General features: G+C 42.6%; 1 protein-coding gene across 1 annotated transcript in view; it reads left to right on the top strand.

Annotated features, from left to right (window-relative positions):
- The window catches only part of LOC311315391 (sodium-dependent neutral amino acid transporter SLC6A17-like), a gene marked incomplete at both ends in the record, with an annotated part of 99128 nt that overhangs the window by 16381 nt on the left and 62989 nt on the right, over window positions 1-19758 (top strand). Inside the window, one exon of the mRNA XM_084446061.1 lies at window positions 9347-9504. Coding sequence (XP_084302187.1) covers window positions 9347-9504 — 158 coding nt within the window. The remainder of the gene's footprint in view (window positions 1-9346; window positions 9505-19758) is intronic.

Raw genomic sequence — 19758 nt, 5'->3', positions numbered from 1 at the left:
TATTCGGATTCGGATTCGGAAGTGGGCGGGGCTTAAACCGGAAGTCTGTTCAAAACTGTTTAAACTGAGGGGAAATGTCATTTCTTTAGCCTAATATTAATTGGCATTGCAATTGCTGTGCTTTCAACACATCAGAATTGCTGTTTATATATATTATTATTATCATTAATTATGAAGTATAATTCCTCCTCCGTATCTTCCTGTATGTTTTTATTTTAACAAACTATGAAGTGTCAGAACCCCACCACCACCCTTAACTGGGGGACATTCTACATTTAGTTAGAAACTGAAAAACATTTTTCTAAATCAAAATATGAGTCCTCATAGCAACTTTGCTAGAACTATAGTAGCCCTATTTCTCCCATGTCATAATATCTAATATATTATCTGCAACCATGTCACACAGGCAGTGTGGTGTACTAGTAATGGTTTTCACAAACCCAGCAATAAACATGCATTACTATAAATATAATTGAAAAGATAAACATTTTACACTCAAACCAATAAACTAAACTCTAAACTAATACATGCCTATGTTGTAGGGTTTGTGTTAGTTTGAACCGGTTGCATTTTAGCTGCGGAACGTGAGGACGCGCTCGGTCAAATTGATTAACTTAGTGGGTGGAAAAGTGGTTAAAAAGCCTTTAATCCATATGTAGGCTACAATAAAAACCGAAACATGTTGGTGTTTTTATTGGGGGCCTATATAGCCGATGGATTAAAGGCTTTTTAAACACTGTGTGCTTGTTAACCCAGAAATAACTCAGAAAGTTGTCAGGAGTCCGTAATCCAAATTTTCTGCTTTCTATTTCCTTTTCCAAACAAATCGGAGGGGTCATATCATGTCACTGCTTCAGCACAACCATTAAACACAAATTTTATAGGTCTATTCAAATTAGGATCATGTGTGAGCCACTACAATAAAGCGTAGGCCTAAATGGTTCAAAAAGGCGGGCGCCTCTAGAATGCGCTTGGGCCTATGCGCTAGGGCCTATGGACGAAAAGAACATTACAAATGTTCAATAAACAATATTCCAACAACCCAAATATTCAATTTATGAGCTACATATTCAATCAATCATGCATTTGCACAGCTAATATGACATAAAGCCAAATTAAATGTAGCCTAGGCTAATAAGCCGAGGAAAATGACTAGGCCTAATTGTAGGCCTATAGCCTACTCAAGTTTCAATTAAGCAATAAACCACTCGAGGCCGTGTGTTATAGTGATTTTATAACAGCTAGGGGGGTTTTAGGCACTCCGCTTCTCGTCGTGCCTAACAACGCCCCCTAGCTGTTATAAAATCACTATAACACACGGCCTCGAGTGGTTTATTGCTTTTATACAACGGTTACTACAGCTATTAGTGTAAAATAGACACACAGCAATGTAAAATATTAACATTTATTCATTCCCTCAATTCCGCCGAGCAAAATAGTTCCCCTAACAAAAGGGTTGCGAAGCAACAACAACAACTACAATGCATTGGATCAAATGGGAGGCGCATTAATACTGAAAATGGAATGATATGCGGTCCCAGGTGTGTGTTACAAAGTATTTTAACACGGCTTCCAGCCAATCAGAATCAAGAACCAGAACTAACCGTTGTATAACAGTGATTAAACCATGGGTAAGTAGGGTATTGTAGTGAAATAATTCTTATTATTTTTTAAATCTGTTTAAATAGTTTATTATTGTTATATCACAGATAAGGACTTTGATTATAGACTATCCTAGGCATACACTAGACTACTCTGTTGTGCTGATAACTGAACAGCATGGATCAAACATTTGATCAGTTGTCTTTCAGTTGTTAAAATATACTTTCATAATTATTTCATATTTCAAAATCGCCGGACATTGTATAGGCTAGTGAGAGGCTGAGCATGCGTAGCTGAAATAGTTAGCATTAGCTAGATAAACTACACTGAGCTAACAAGCTAGCTACCGGTCCTCCTCTGCTCAAACAAACGCTACAGTTAATATAGGCTATTGCAGCAGGTAGGCTACGACAAGAAAACAAAATCCAATAACTGTCTCAATAAACCAGTTAAAGGAGTAGTAAAGGGAAAATGCATGTTTAGCCCTGTTTTAAGGTTACTTATGATCATATACAATGGTTCAGATCAAAACGGTGACAAAATTAGCACTTTTGAGAAAGTCTGATAATTGCTCTACCACTGTTTAGGTCATACAATGGATGTGGGTGGACACCTTGAAAAATCATTCAAAAACATGTTAAACTCTCGATTTCAAAGACAAGAAGCTCACCGAGGGGGTAATTGGTGTCCATTGGTGTTTTGACATCAAATTCGCCGCAAAGTATGAATCCTGTAGGGTTTTATTGATCATTTCATGAAATCCATTGACTTGTATTGAAGCGACCATTGTAGATGTGTACAGTAGATCAATCCGCAGAGGGGAATCAGGAAGCAGAACTACTTAGGGTAGCTATTGTTATTGTTTATGTTGCTAGGCTACCTAGTTTGCGGACGTTTACACACCTATGTGCTGTGACTAAATAGTTCTATGCTAAATATTTTAAAAATCCTTTCCAGATGAACTAGAATCTTACTTCATGGCGAATTATATGTCAGAACGCCAACTAACACCTCGGTGAGTTTCTTGTCTTTGAAATTGAGAGTTTAACATGTTTTTGAATGATTTTTCAAGGTGCCCATCCACATCCATTGCATGACCAAAACGGTGGTAGAGCAATTATCAGACTTTCTCAAAAGTGCAAGTTTTGTCAACGTTTTGATCTGAACCATTGTATATGATCATAAGTAACCTTAAAACAGGGCTAAACATGCATTTTCCCTTTACTACTCCTTCAACTAGGGACAAAAGCCCTCGGTGCTGCTTACGTTCGTTGCCTGCCTAGTGCCTAAGATCAGCGCGCTCCAAACTTTCTCTCCCTCTCCGCGTTGTTTAGACGTCTAGACAGACAGCTTGTGCGAGACTGCAAACGCGTGCGCCTCTGTCTCTCTCTCTCTCTCTCCCTCCCTCGTCGTGTCATGTCAACAAGCAGACAGAACGTGCGCGTATCGCTCGCTCATACAGTATTTGACTGTTCTCCCCCCTCCCGAATATTTTTTACAATATTCGTACGAATTTACTATTCTGGAAAAAGCTACTATTTGTACTCATCCGAATACCGTATTCGGGCACACCCCTAGATCGGAGTGAGCCCTGCGAATATGGACACTGTTGTGAAAGCAACTGTGGCCCTTCACAACTTCCTCAGGTGGAACTCCACGCCAGCAGCTCCGGTCCCACTTGTAGAAGAGGAGAACATCCCTGCTCTTCAGCCTGTCAGGAGAGTGGGCACCAACAACTCCATCCAAGAGGCCGTAGCTGTACGGGAGGCCTTCAACAGCTACTTCTCCTCTCCTGCTGGTGAAGTGTGTGTCAGTGTCTGATGCCTGCCGTCTCTTCAACCTGCACCTGCTGCTGCTCCTCTTCAAAATAAAACAAAGGCTCTTTTAAGAGCCACCCACATATCTCTGAAAGAGCTGTTTCCTATTTAGTTTCATTTTTTAATTTAATGAATGAATAGCTATATTGGAGCTTTGGAACTTCAGTCAGGAAGACTTATTGTTGCACCCCCATCTACCTCTCCTCTCTGGGTGTCTCCATGTCAGTTGGGCTCTTGGCTGTCTATATTTTGTGTTTTTGACTTCTACTTTTGACTAATAGAGTTCTGTCTCCCACCAGTTTCTCTCCGGTTCCTGCTGCCCTGAGTCCATCCTTCCTTTTCTCCTCCATCAACATACATTTGGACCCAAACCTCTCACCACAAAAACATCTTCCTCCCGGTGGCAACCATCTTCTTCAACAAGGCTCCTGTCCCCCTCAAACTCATACTCCAACCGTGCAGAACTACTGCACTTCACAGGACACTAAATTGTACAGTATAGCATACAGTATGGTACTATATTGCACACATCACCCTGCACATATTGTACATAGACCTACATTGCACATATTGCTCTTATGTCTTATTGCACTGTCCTCTCTTTGCACATTTTCTTTTATCTAATGTGGTTATTAGCCCTGTCAAAATAAACAGTATGTGTAAACTTATCTGGCTGGCAAAAACATTCTGATTCTATCCAATACCATGGCAGCACACATTTCTCCCATTGATGAATATATAATGCTAGAGTCTAAGCACTATAGACTTTCTTGTCAAGACTTAAATAACAACTAAATCATCTGTTATATGAGCACCTGGCGGTGCGAGGCCCTATTGAAAATAAAGATTATTCCATCATGTATCTCCTGACAACAACAAACTACATGAACTCCAGTGTCTCAGAAGATTCATCAGTGGCCAGAAGTGCCGGACTAGAAAGAGAAACAGGAGTAGAAAAGGAAACAGGAGTAGAAAGAGAAACAAAACTCAGTCCTGTTAACAAAGAACCAGTTGTTTAGGTGGCATGTGCTGTTGAATTAGTGAGTGAACTCTGCCCTGTGTAAAGCTGTCAGGAACTCTATTTTTAATTCGCTATTGACAGGTTTCTGAGGCGTGGGGCTAGACTCAGGATAAAGAGCTCCTCCTTATCTGTGCTCTGGTCAAGAAGCCTTCAATCTTCTGCCTTTTCTTTTTTGTTGGAGCCGAGGGTGCTGAGCTGGGTCCTGATGCTGCGGCGGCATGGTGTGCCAGGGTAGATGGTGGGCGCTGGGACACATCAGGGGCATGGCGTGCAGGAGTAGCCACAGACATAGGGGCCTGAGATACAGCAGGGGCTGCTACAGAGTCAGGCAGTGTCTCAGAAGATTCGTCAGTGGCCAGAATTGACTGGGAGGCAGAGGTAGATAGTTCAGAAGCTGGGGAGAGGTAAAGGACAGACAGGGTACCAGATGGTGACACGATAGGATTAGAAAACTGTGCTGACGTAGCTGGGGGACTATCTTCTCTGGGTGTGAACATGTTGGAGGAAGTGGCCCTCTCCCTGATGTGAGGCTCCAGGAAGCTCATAATATTGAAGTACTTCCATGTTGACTTCAGCTCATCTGCCCCTGCACCACTCTTCTTCTCTTTCATTCCCTTTCTCTGCTTCATATAGCCAACTCTCAGGTTCTTCCATTTCGCCTGTGGCCAAGTACCTTAAATCAATGACAGGATAATGGCATCAATCACCAGTAGCCAAGTAGGGCCTACTATAAATTAATCATGTGATAATGCTATCACTAAAAAGAAAATATCGTTTTATAGCCTATTATCTGTCAAATAAAAAAATCTACAATAACAAAGGGCTAATTGTTTTTAAACAGATCAGGGAAGACAAATCAAATTTGTCTTCTAGCTAGCTAGAAGCTAGCTAGTGGTACAGGTAGCTAGCTAGCTAGCGGACCTTGCTAAATGGCTAGGCTAGCCTGGGCTACTAAAGGAATCGTTTTATTTTCACATAAATCACCCACCTCAGACAAATTGCCAGCCGCTCTGTTGGAGAAATTGGCGCTCTGTAATTTGTCTGGATCCTTGAGATCCTTGGTCCGACTCTCCCCAGCAGATTGTCGAACTGCTCTACAGAAAGGTGAAAGTAGACCTGGAACCGATCGCTGTGGAAACGGAGCTTCTTCACATGCCTGAATTCACCCAACTGCTCTCTGGACCTGAGGGTTTCATGCACCCACACTCTCCTCTTCCTTGGTGCTCTCCTCCTTGCTAACAGGGCTAGTTCTAGCGCACGCTTTTTAGCACAGGAAAAATACATATCTAGCTATAGCTATTGTTGGCAACAACAAATGGCGAGTGTCGCCCTGCTCGTAAAGTCTGCCTATTTTGCACTGTTTTCTGTGAATCGACTAAACTCTGTTGTCCTCCGCGGCTTCTTCGCTGAACCCAGCGGTGAGCGCAGCGCAAACCGCATCCTATCTGAAGGGTACTTTACGCCCATTGGCCGGCTGGCGCAGCAAATTTGCATATTAGCTCACGAAATGTAAAGCGTACATTTAACATTTAGCATTTAGATTTACATTTAGATTGAACATTTAGATATAGATTTAACATTTATATTTAGCATTTATATTTAACATTTATATTTAAAGGTATGATATGTTATATGTGGATTATTTCCCCCATCTAGTGTCCAAAGATAAGAACTGCAACAACACAACGTATTTGTTGCCAGTTATCTAGTTTACCGGTCTAGTAGAAAAGAAGCCATGTCACCATGCGACTTTCTCCCATGAAACTCCATAAACTCCATCCAACAAGCAAAGGCTGGCCCGATATTTATCCGAGTTTGGCTCCTTCTTCGGTCACTGAGCTTTTGAGATTCGTATCGCACGGTTCGCCGGGGGTCAGGCGGAGAAGCAGGATGACGAAACTCGGCCATTTTAACAAATGTTTAGCTGAAAAGAGTGAGCGGAAGTGGACGGAAAAGCTGCCATTTTATAGTCACACACAGACTTGATGCTAACCAACATCTATAATGCTGCTAATTCATGGAAGTATAACATTAGCTGGATACTGCTAATCTCACAGTGGTGAAGCTAAAATAGTACCTGGCAACCCAGCGCGCAGTACCAACGCTGTAATACTATTGGCTGGTATGAAATCAACAGAGTGTCATTGTTGGGCCGTCAAAATTTCATAATGTAATAATTTCAGACAAAATATCATTTTTTATGGAAAAGCAATACTTTTACTCTGCAGCCTTCGCAAAGCCCTATGGATGTATTATTTTTGAAAAAATGTTTATTTTAATCAACATATAACATATTATACCTTTAACATTTAGATTTAGATGTAACATTTAGATTTAGCATTTAAATTTAGCATTTAGATTTAACATTTACATTTAACATTTATATGTAATATTTATATTTAACATTTATATTGAGCATTTATATTTAGCATTTATATTTAACATTTAGATTTAGCATTTATATTTAACATTTATATTTAACATTTATATTTACATTTACATTTAACATTTACATTTAATATTTAACTATCAAATAATTATTAGGCTACAAAACATCAACTGTGAAAAAGGTTACCTTATTTTACATGAATTTCACGCTAAATGTGGAAAAAAGTGACATACGGAAATTGCACACCAATGTTTCAATGTGTGTTAGTGCTAAATCTGGTAAAACTCAGCTTTTATTTTAAAGATGCAGGGGTTTACATTCGGTGCCGCATAAATAAACACCCATCAACTTTAAATTTCACTGGAAAATTAACACTACAGTTTTTGCTGTGGATGCATCATAATATAGTAGGCTAACATTAGCTAGATGTACTCGTAATATTACACACTTTCTTTCCCTCACTTGAGGTCGAGCAGCATGGCCAGAAGCCTCCATCTTCCATCTGCAATGTAGAATGTTGATTGCGATTGCTAGCCTGATTGATAGAACAAGCCAGCCAATGATACTTGTGCAATAATAGACAGAATCTGATTGGCTGTGGAGATGTAGCCCAGCTGAACTCCCTCCCACCTTTGCAAGTGTGCAACTCTGTTTGAGCCAAGACGTGATGGTACAGTAGTTTAAAAAAGTTGTAAGCTTGTACTTGGGATTCGTAGCCATAAATATGCAACACTGTAACTTTGTACAACCTTGCGAAATAGCTACAGGTGTGCAAATCTTTTTTTCCAACTACAACTCTGAATATACAAGTTTGCAAATCTTTTTTGCAACTACAACTTTCATGTACAAGTTTTCTTATTTATGACATCAATATAACCAGAAGATGTGATATTTGTGTAAAAATGCCTAGTGTATGCTGGCTCATTTGTAATCTTGTACAAGTTTGCAAATCTGTTTTACAACTGTAACTCTGAATATGCAAGTCTGCAAATCTTTTTTGCAACTACAACTGTCAATGTAAGTTTACGTAGGGTATTTATGACATCAATATAACTCCATACATTTTTAGCTGCAAACAGCAGCTCTACAGCTCTATAGCTCACTATACAACAGCTCTATAGCTCACTATCAGCAGCTCACTCGGTTGGATGGTTCACTGGACCGTGTTTATGGGTGTGTGAAATCCTGGCACTACAACTGTTATTAATCCATTAATTAGACAAGAGAGGAGAAGATTCAGCCAGACTGAAAATGCTTGTAGCCTACTATATAGCTCGTATGTGGTCACAGCGATTGCGAATTTGTGCTTGTAAGTATATCGTCCACAGACCTTTGGGCTCTGTAGGCAAAATGCAGGGAGTCTCTCTCCCTCTCCATCTCTTTCTTTCTCTCTCTTTCACTCTCACTATCTCTCCTTTTCTTCTCCTCTCTTTCTCCTCTCCATCTCTTTCTCTCTCTCCTTCCTTCATGATGTCCCGTCACACAGCGGCATCCTGATTAAGCCTCTTTGCTGGATTAAGCTGGGAAGGACCAAATTTAGACTTCCTCCCATAATTCAAATCAAATCCAAAAATAGACCTGGCTACGCCCGATGAGCCGGAGCTTCGAGTGAGGAAGGGAGGGTAACGGAAAAGGCGTCAGGAAAGCCAGGAGCGACCGACAGCGTGTTGTGGTGATGGCCAGGTGATGCAAAGCTGCTCAGGAGTGACGGTGTGTTGGGGTAACACCCATGTGATGCTGCGGTGTGTTGGGGTGACACCCAGGTGAGGCAGAGCTGCTCAGAGCTCCGTCCTCTGTGCTCGTGATGGAGACTGAGCGGCCCCTCAACACGCCACGCTGAGTTGTCTATCACCGAGGCTTCTCACCTCTTCACCTCAGCCGTTTGAAATATGAAAATGCATTAACAGTGATTAGTTAACAGATAAACAGTTTAGGAGGATAGTAAAAATGTCAGGCCTCCATCTTTTCAGCAGGGGAGCAATGTTGAAAGCCATGCTGAAAGCCATGTCAACACTGTCAGTCTATTGACTGACAGTGTTGCCCTGATCAAGGTCGTTTAACCGAAAGCTTGGCATGACCATTAAATTCTGAAACTTGCATTTGACCTACATGTACAGAAACTTTTTTCTTAAATATTGACAGACAGTAGAAATTATTAGATGAAGACAGGTTCCCCCATGCTCATACTTACTCACCAGTACACCGCGTGGTACAGTGTGAACAGTCCGGGCTGGTAGTTGAGGTAGGTTTTGACCTGCATTTGCATTTGACCTACATGTACAGAAACCTTTTTCTTAAATATTGACTGACAGTAGACATTTTTAGATGAAGACAGGTTCCCCGTGCTCATACTTAATCACCAGTACACCGCGTGGTACAGTGTGAACAGTCCGGGCTGGTAGTTGAGGTAGGTTTTGACCTGCAGTGTTCTGTGTTATTTGTGTGTGTGTGTGTGTGTGTGTGTGTGTGTGTGTGCGTGCGTGTGTGTGTGCGTGCGTGTGCGGTGTCTCTGTCCAGGCGCCTATCTGGTGCCCTACTTCATCCTGCTCATCATCATCGGAATCCCGCTGTTCTTCCTGGAGCTGGCGGTGGGGCAGAAGATCCGTCGGGGCAGCATCGGTGTGTGGAACTACATGTGCCCGCGCCTGGGGGGCATCGGCGTGTCCAGCCTGATGGTAAGTCGGTTTGCAGGGCCTCATGGGTGGCGGGGGGGGGGGGGAGTTGTGTGGTGCGTAGGAGGAGAGAAATGCAAGTCACATGATGAAGGTTCCAGCACACTGTCTTAACTTGCACATAAAGTACTTGTTTTTTTTAAAGATATTATTTCAGCCAACATGTTTCTACCCACTAGGGGTCTTCATTAGGGATGGGGATCATTAATTTTTATTGATATTGATACCGTTGTCAAGTCCGCTTAATGATCCGGGTCCTTATTGATACTGTACCAGTATCGATACTTTTCTATGGGAAAAACGAGACGGACGGCAATACATGTTTAACAGAACTGGTTTTGCAAGCACTTGACCGTTTTGCACGCTCTGCCATTTTCTCAACTAGCAAACTTGTGAACGAGTGTGCAAGGCAATAAAATAACAGCTTTTGGCATGCAATTCAATTGAATTCAAAAACTTTATCAATCATGTTTGTGCACCACGATCGGATAGGACGTATAATGTGGGTGACCAGACGTTCCGATTGGCCGTGTCAAGCCGGTTGTACCGAGAAGTATCTGTAGAACACTAGTTTTCAACATTCATTGCCAATGGTTTTAACCAAAACATAATGTGATGCTTGTTAACAGTGCTCACATGACATTTATCAAGTTCATATGATCTTTACGTCGGCATTCCTACCTACAAGAATAAAAGTGGAGCCGAGTGTATGCAGACCAGTAGTGGCTGGTGAAAAAAATAGTAGGTGGGGCTGAAAGTTTGGCAACCAAACCCCTGTAGGGGGGTCTGGGGGCATCCCCCCCCGAAGATTTTCACATGTAAATCAAGCATTCTGGTGCATTCTGAGAAAAATAATGAAGGCAAAATGCAACATTTCCCTGTGTACATTTCCCTATTTACAAAGACAAATGGGGTGGGAGAACTGAATTTTAACTTGATTTAATTGAAAAAGCAAATTTGCAACTGTTATTGAAGTTTTTTGACTAGAATGACTATGAATAACAAACCTGACAAAACAAGTTTCTGACTGCACGTTACTCAAATACTCAAGCCTTTTTTTTTAAAACAAGCCTTGCCACTAATTAAATGGATGTCACTTGGAAAACTGTTCCATGCCATCACAGCTCTGTAATAGAGTGTTTTTCAAACAGTTTGTTCTAGGTATTCATCTGCCCTCTACTGGCCGCTCTGGTAGCATGCGTGTGTATTTGAACAATACAGTATTTTATTGTCTTAAACATGAATTCAGGTGTCTGGGTGTGAATGACCTTATGAAAGAAAACAAGCAAATTGGCTGCCAACCTTTTCTCCACACTCAGTCATTTTAGTTTCACATGCATTTCAGCCACATTAGCCCTAGATGAGCAGCAGTCGAGCTACTTTATTTTGTATTATTTGTAACTTCCCGAGTAGGCTTTTAGAGGCAGATGACCACCACACTCCTGAGCAATAATCCAGATGACAGAGAACCCATGAGCAAACAATTTGATTTCGCAAAGATGATTCAAGAAATGGTGCACATTTTCTCACCGCAGCTACTGCTACACCCATTCTACAAACAATATCAATATGGTCGGACCAAGACAGAGTACTGTCAAGCCAGAGTCCCAATAGCTTGATTTTCTTTACTTTCTTTAAAGACTTCGGCCTCAACAAGATTTGACTTAGGATCTTGGGCTAGCTTATGCTTAGAGGTAAATATCATGGTAACCTTTTTTGATGTGTTCAGCACAAGTTTATTTACCTTAATCCTATTGTATATGCTAAGCTCCTTAGTCAAAACCTGGTTGAGCTCAAAACATGGACGTGGGAGCGGCATAATGAAGAGTAGACTCCTCCGCGTACATTGTCAGGGACGCTTCCCTAATAGCAGATGGCAAATCATTTGTGAATATGGAATAAAGGAGCGGGCCAAGGCAGCTCCCCTGTGGAACACCGCAGTTTAAATCTACTGTTTGGTAGAGTGCCATTGAAATAGCATCTCTGTGACCTGGATGACAGGTAGCTCCATTTTCACATACATGAAAATGTAATTCTGTGTACTACCCTGTTCTTTAAAAAAAAAAAAAAACTACAGTATTTAAATTATGGTGCTGAGGTGTGGTGAAACACCAACAATTTTTATATAACATTATTTCATTAAAGAGGGCATAAGACTTTGGCATAGGAGTCTGGTGAGGAGAGGCTTGGGGCAGTCTGGTGATGGAGAGAGTCTGGGACAGAGGCTGGTGGCTGTAGACTTTGCAGGATTGCCTGTGAATGACAAAGAATGTGAGACAACAGAATACAGTGTATGACCTCTGACATGCTCAGAAAGGATACTTTAGTCACCCACAAACATACTGTCTCACACTCACCTCAAAAGAGAGGGCACGGGACTTGGAATGTCTGAGGCAGAGTCTGGTGAGGAGAGGCTTGGGGCAGTCTGGTGATGGAGAGAGCCTGGGACAGAGGCTGGTGGTTGTAGACTTTGCAGGATTGCCTGTGAATGACAAAATGGCAAAGCAGCACACCGCTCTGTCAAACTAGTGTAGAGTAACGTCAGTCTAGTTTGCTGATTAGTTAGCTAGCATCCAAACATTTAAAAAATTGTTGGTCATTTTAGAAAGCCAACTAGTTGCTATTAATGCTAGTGAATCCTATCATGTTAGGTTATGGAGCTAACTTTATAGCAGATGTAAAACGTTAGCTACTATGTGCTGCACTAGCTAGCTAACATAGCTATCTAGCTAGCTAACTACTACTAGCTAGCACTGTCTAATTAACGTTTGCTAGCAAATGTCACCTGCTTGCTAGCCATCTATTTATTAAGGATGGAGATCATAGCTAACAAAAAACCTTCTGATCTTTATGGCAATAACAACTAATCGTATACTAGCTAACGTGTTGCACTAACGTTAGCTAGCATAGCTAACGTGAGCAAGCATCACCTGCTCATCCATTTATCTGACATGGAGATCATAATAAAGAACCTTGCAGTTTTTATGACAATAAGATACACTAATCTTAGAAAATGTAGCTAACTAACACATTATTTTACAACGACAAGTACTATTTCATCATCATTGCTAAATAGTGAGACGGCATCAAGCAGCCTCAACTTACCATGTTTGAGGGCGCAATGAGACAGAACGCAGTCCAGCTTGGGTAAATATTATTTATTGAACGCTAATTGGCTAGGGACGATAATATCTTCAGCCCCATGAGATATTTTTGATTGGCTAAGGGTTACTTTCCCGTTGTTATGTTCTCACTTTGTTGAATGCACTGGAAAGGGCTGAAAATCTATCACCCCTGGGCTAAGGTCTCATTCACAGAAGAGAGATATTAACAAACGTAATGGTTTATATTTTATATATTACACGTATTGTACTTTTTAAACCCCCAGACCATAACTTTGATGACCAGAACTTTTTTTAAATGAGTAATTATTATGTATATATATATATATATATATATTTTTTTTAAATCTCTTTTCACCACCGCGGGCGGCGCCCCATCGCCCTTTATTGACCACCCGCCACTGGTGCAGACCAATATGTTGCTTGCTGGGAAGCTGTCCATGATGCTGAAACTGAAATACTTGTATAATTCTGAATGAAAATGCCTGGTTTTGGTGCTCGAGAATTATATATGCCTACTTGTGCGCCTACTTGTGCGCTTGCATGTGTAGCCTAGCCTACACTTTTGATTGTCCCGGTTAAAATGGTCACTCGGCTGTAGGCTCGATAGCAGACCCGATAAGCTCCGACCTTATTGATTACCGGGTCTTGAGAAATTTGGAACCGGGTCCTTTTGGACCCGGGTTTTGATCCCCATCCCTAGTCTTCATCAGGGCATCAAAGCATGATTTGATCCCCTGACGAAGACCCCTAGTGGGTAGAAACAAGCCAGCTCCCCGACCCCCCAACACTACCTCATAACTGAAAGTAACTTTGGATAAAGTAAGTAACTAACCAATGGCTCTCGAGCCTAGTATCCCATACGGCTCCTGATCCCTTAGCATGAGGCAGCTTGATGTACATTCCGCTAGTACCCCCTATCCAACCCTTGATGCTGAGTGCCAAGCAGGTTGGCTTTGAGTACCATTTTTTATCATCTTTGGTATTGTTCTAGAATTTCTCGTTCAATATGGGTTAAGAAGCAAAACAGTTCAACAAAGTTACCAGAGTTTATTCATCCAAGGATTGTTACAAACACTTGATTGTGGCTTCTTGTCAAGCAACCTGCATCAAGGCTGGTCAGTTGAGAGAGTGCCCCAATTTGATCTGTCTCTGCTTTTAACCAGAAGCTCTGCAACTCCCCCTTTCCTGTCCATAAACCTGTTGTTGGACCCTCCTAGTCCCAGGTGCTAAAGTTCTCAGGACACAGATCAAATGGCTGCCCTTTCCACGCCACCCTAAGTGTGAAGATAACCAGCTGTCCTAGGCAATTAACCCCCCTTTCTAAACACACACATCCTCCAAACCTCTCTGTGACCCCAACCCCTTGTCTTCCCATTGTAACATTGTACAGAACTAATTTTTAACCTTACAGTACCCCCAACCTCCCAATCTCAGGGCAGACACTCTAACCACAAGACCACTGAGCTGATACTTTGGATAAAAGCGTTTGCTAAATGACGCCCCCCATGCCAAAAAAGTGTATTTCTCAGACTGAGACAGCTAGCAGTGCCATGGTAGGATGTTCTGCGACCACACAGCTCCATATAGCACCAAAACCTCATAGTGGGATGATGGATATGAGCCTCAGTGACCCTGTAATGGACGGATGGCTGTGTCAACCCTGTAGTTTATTGTTTCTCTGGGAAGCGTTTGCTGAATGTGCTCACACCTTCAGAGAAACTAGTGCTACTGCTTCAGCGTTGGTGGTGATTTATTGGGGCTGGGTTGTTCCTGCATAGGCTGACACTTTGAGATTTCTCCCTGGACCAACTTTTTGCTTCGCTTTCCTTTTCCCATACTGCTTTTGTTTTAGAAGGTGTATTTTTTGTGCGTGGCTGGCCAGCCGCACAGCTAGTATAGCGTTTGATGGGTTATCACTCCCTCCCTCCCTCCCAACAATGCTGGTCTGCATCTCTCTGTTGGCACCACAAGAGGCAGTAGTCCCAGCACACCAAAATCAAGGACACCAAAATCAACCTGCTGATCTCCACTGCACAAGTAGAGAAGTGGTCAGAGCATTGGACTCCCACCTGGGGAGACCGGGGTTCAAGACCCGGTGGGGATGATTTTATGGGACTATACCCCAAATCTCCACACGTTCATCCTTTCACTCCAACCTTTTTATCCCTTTATACCTAAATTCCAGCTGAATTCAAGTAGAGTTGTGGTCAGAGCATTGGACTCCCACGTGGGGCATTCTCAGAGATTACCGTCTATGTTGAGCGAAACTCCTCTAGTCTATAGTTAGCTAAACAAACGCTGTTGTTTACGTTTTATACATCCGGTGGACTTCCATTTCCCCCTTAAAGCAATACATAGCATTTTCTCCGGTTTTCTCTGTCAAGGAATTTATCCTTGGTTTAGTTTAGATTGTCAAAGAACACGCTGAGTGGTCGATCAAGCTGGTTTTAAACAAAGGCAATAGTTTATTCTATGTTACGATTCTGCAGAGTCGGACAAGAGCACAGGAAGTGAATCCGGGCTCATGTGAGTTCACGGGAGGACGGGGTCGTTAGGTTATACAGTGAAAAAGGAAGTGACATAGTTTCAGGGGGAAGAGGACAGGGAAGTGATGTCACACGGAGGAATTTGTAGTTCTAACAGACTGATCTATGAGAACGAACTACAAAGTTTAGAACAACAGTCAAGGGGGAAAACAGAACACTTTGTTGAGACTTGAAATTCATTCACAATTCCCCACTTTGTGGATTAAATATCCACAACTATAATAGAAATGAAAGAATCAACAATGTGGAATCAAATTATAAAATATCATAAAAATAATCCAACATCATTGGCAAAAACCCTATTCTACACATATGGAAAGGAAGCAATCTATTTCTCCACTAGGTGGAGCATAATAAAGATTAACAAACTCAAAGTTATTTAACACACCAAGATCATTTTCTTCCCATATGCAATCACGTACCAAAACTCCTTACTTTAATTTGGCATAAGCAAGGTAAAAAGATAACATGATTATTAATCTAAGACATCATATATTCATGAATGAGTGGGAAAAAACCTCTTTGTTTTAGGAAAACCCTTAAATTCAAATTAGACAGATTATGTATCAACATATTCCAAATAGTCAATGTCAATGGCACAGACATCATTAAGATCTTGAATTGAATTAATAGTAAATTTAACTTTTTCTATCATTATTAAGGCAGCATAGGCATATCTGGAACAGCATTTAAACATACACTTAAGAATATTATTTTAAAATAATAACGATGAAAAACATACATACAAATGATACACACATATTTGAGAATATCCAGGATTTGAAAAAGCATTCCATTTAGGAACATTATTTCAGATCTGAATACCTTTATCGTTTGCTTCATAGAACTCAATGTAGCATTTGGATCTGAACTAAACAAACAGCAGATATAGCCAGTATTATCTCTAAAGCCCCCCGCAGACCGCATCCGCCACCGCCACGACACGACACAAAACGACGTTCCAAATAAATAGCTCCCATTGTTTCCTATGGAAGCCCGCACACCGGCGGCGTGCCGACAGCTGGCGACAGCTGCCGACAATGTCGCCCCGGGTTGATTTCGACTCGGCTCTATTTTTTGGAATGCGGCTGCCGACACATGTGGCAATCCAACTTGGATTAATGCATGTGATTTCCTGCAATGCCTGTCTATTAAATATATGTAAAAGTAAGCTAATCATTAAAAGTTAAACATTTTTATTCCCATCTCTTCCATGTCCTTGTTGTGTCGCTTAGGCCTATTGTTTTGCTAAAATGTAGGCTAGCCTACATCTATTTTATTAACGGTTATTTTAGTCTACCCAGCTGTATTACAATAGAGGAGAAAATAATAGCCGAGGTGCAGAAATATCCAATGCTATGACCCCATGTCCAAACATTACAAAAGACAACATAAGAGACCGGTGCTGGCGAGAGATTGGTGAAATCGTGGGATTATCAGGTAAAGTACTCACTATGCTGGGCAGTCTTGAGTCTTGACCATGATAACTTGATAGAGTAAAATTAGCTAGTGTTAGCTAGTTGGACTGGTGATAACTGGTGACAAGTTTGAAAAGTATCTTTAGCCACGATCATCTTCGCCTACATTCATCGTATGGAGATAGTGCTAGTAGAAACAGCACCAGTCACCAGGTCTGCGTTCAGCCCCGACAATATGTAGCTAACGTTAGCAAAACGTTTATTGAAACAGATCAGGTGGTGGATTGAATCACTCTGCTGATTGGGTTAAAGTGGGAACCGTAACAAAACGGTGCACACAGGTTTATAGATTAAATATGGCCCAGGTGCAGGCTGTGTCTATATGGTAGGCTATACCAGACTGCCCTCTAGTGGTGCCTACTGTACAGAATAAAATAACGTTATAACTATTATAATATTTGCTATGTGTAAAATAAGTATGAGTAGCCTACAGGTACATTGGAATTCTTGTAATCGCTTGTCCTTACAGTGTCAGTACAAACCAGTTCCTCAGTCCAGTCCTAGGTACTCCACTAGACGTAAAGGTTCCCAAACGGACAATTAACATTACCATCTGTAATCTATCAGTATCATCCTCATCTACTTATCCCATCCCTTCCCTACTTATCCCATCCCATGACTGTTTGTGTCCATGACATAGTCAGTGCAATTAAATAACATGGGTGTGTTATGTACATAGCTATAATAAATAATCCTGGGGTTGAACTATGACCAAAAAACTAAACTGCTAAATCAATATTCCTTCCATAGTAGCATAACTGTAGTCATGTTCATTTTGAATAAAAAATGGCATGAGTGCATGGATTTATATAATGAATTTATTGTTTAATAATACTAATACTGTTGGTGGTGTGTGTGTGTGTGTGAGAGAGAGAGAGAGAGAGAGAGAGAGAGAGAGAGAGTGTGTGTGTGTGTGTGTGTGTGTGTGTGTGTGTGTGTGTGTGTGTGTGTCTGTAGTGGTGAGGGAGGGGTGAGGGGGGATTGGTTTGGTTACACCCTTCCATCCCCCAGTACAGACTGCCCTCTGGGGAGCTGAAGAAAGCAGTCAGCTTGTCACAGAGGTGCCAGGTGGTATAGGCTGGTGAGGACTGCATTACATTTACATTACATTACAATCATTTAGCAGACACTTTTATCCAAAGCGACTAACAATAATTGCATTTAACGTAGGAAAAGCCAATGTACTACTACTTGCCAGAACTCACAAGTGCATCTTCTCTCTAAAACAAGTGACTAAGAGCATGATCTAGTGCTGAAGGCAAAGTTCAAGAATAGCAATCTAAAGTACAGTGCAATACAATACAATACAATAAAATACAATAAGTGCTTAGGAGGGAAGATTGTTGTAGTACTTCTTGAAGAGATGAGTTTTGAGCCTGCGACGAAAGATGGGCAGCGACTCTGCTGTCCTGACATCAGTGGGCAGTTCATTCCACCACTGCGGGGCCAGGACAGAGAAGAGCCATGACCGTGTCGATCGACCGCAGGGGCCTCGGAGTGACGGGGCAACCAGTCGCCCCGAGGTAGCAGAGCGTAGCGGTCGGGAGGGGGTGTAGGGTTTGACCATGGCCTGGAGGTAGGAGGGGGCTGTTCCTTTCATTGCCCTGTAGGTTAGCGCCAGAGTTTTAAACTGGATGCGAGCCGCTACAGGGAGCCAGTGTAGGGAATGGAGGAGGGAAGTTGTGTGGGAGAACTTGGGGTGGTTGAACACCAGGCGAGCAGCAGCTTTCTGGACAAGTTCCGGAGGTTTAATGGCTGACGCCGGGGCCCCAGTGAGGAGGGAGTTGCAGTAGTCAAGGCGGGAGATGACCAGGGCCTGGATGAGTACCTGTACCGTTTCATCAGTGAGGAAAGGGCGAATCCTCCTGATGTTGTAGACCATGAATCTGCAGGAGCGTGTGACATGTGCGGAAGACGACAGTTGGTTATCTAGGGTCACACCCAGATTCCTCGCAGTCCGAGTCGGGGTCACCACTGTGTCTTCAATGGTGATGGCCAGGTCCCGGTGCGGGCAGCCCTTCCCCGGGAGGAACAGCAGCTCAGTCTTGTCCAGATTGAGCTTGAGGTGATGTGTTGTCATCCACTTAGAGATGTCAGCCAAACACCCAGCTATGCGTGTCTCCACTGCCTGGTGGTATAGGCTGGTAAGGAGGACTGCCAGGTGGTATAGGCTGGTGAGGGGGACTGCCTGATGGTATAGGCTGGTGAGGAGAGCCAGATAGTATTAATGGGTTTCAAATGTAGTCTAGACCTGCCATGTTGGGGACCCAACACAGGTGTTTCAAATGAATTAATTAGTTCTACTGCATAGGATTCTATGCAGTAGAGCCAATCAGATAAATTGAAACACCTGTGTTGGTCCTAAATATGGCAGGTCTAGGACTACATTTGAAACCCATGAATAGGCTGGTGAGGGGGACTGCCAGGTGGTATAGGCTTGTGAGGAGAGCCAGGTGGTATAGGCTGGAGGAGGACTGCCAGGTGGTATAGACAGGTGAGGAGGACTGCCAGGTGGTATAGGCTGGTGAGGGGGACTGCCAGGTGGTATAGGCAGGTGAGGAGGACTGCCAGGTGGTATAGGCTGGTGAGGGGGACTGCCAGGTGGTATAGACTGGTGAGGAGGACTGCCAGGTGGTATAGACTGGTGAGGACTGCCAGGTGGTATAGGCTGGTGAGGGGGACTGCCAGGTGGTATAGACTGGTGAGGAGGACTGCCAGGTGGTATAGGCTGGTGAGGAGGACTGCCAGGTGGTATAGACTGGTGAGGAGGACTGCCAGGTGGTATAGACTGGTGAGGAGGACTGCCAGTTGGTATAGGCTGGTGAGGGGGACTGCCAGGTGGTATAGACTGGTGAGGAGGACTGCCAGTTGGTGTAGGCTGGAGAGGAGGGCTTGGTTTGCCTACACCCATCCTGCCAGGCCAAACTGCCCTATGGGGAGCCGAAGTATGCAGCCAGCTTGTCACGGAGAATGTAGGCATCCCTGGGTCCTCTGTTACACAAGTATCTGTTTTGCTCAAGGAAAAGGGACAAAACAATATCAATAGTAAATATCTAGCTTGTGTGGGAGAAAGGTTGTATGTGTCTTAATAAAATCAAGAATAATATT

Source organism: Borostomias antarcticus, assembly GCF_949987555.1.
Source record: "Borostomias antarcticus genome assembly, chromosome: 11".
NCBI classification, from domain to species: domain Eukaryota; kingdom Metazoa; phylum Chordata; class Actinopteri; order Stomiiformes; family Stomiidae; genus Borostomias; species Borostomias antarcticus.
This window is presented reverse-complemented; position numbering and strand designations above follow the sequence as displayed.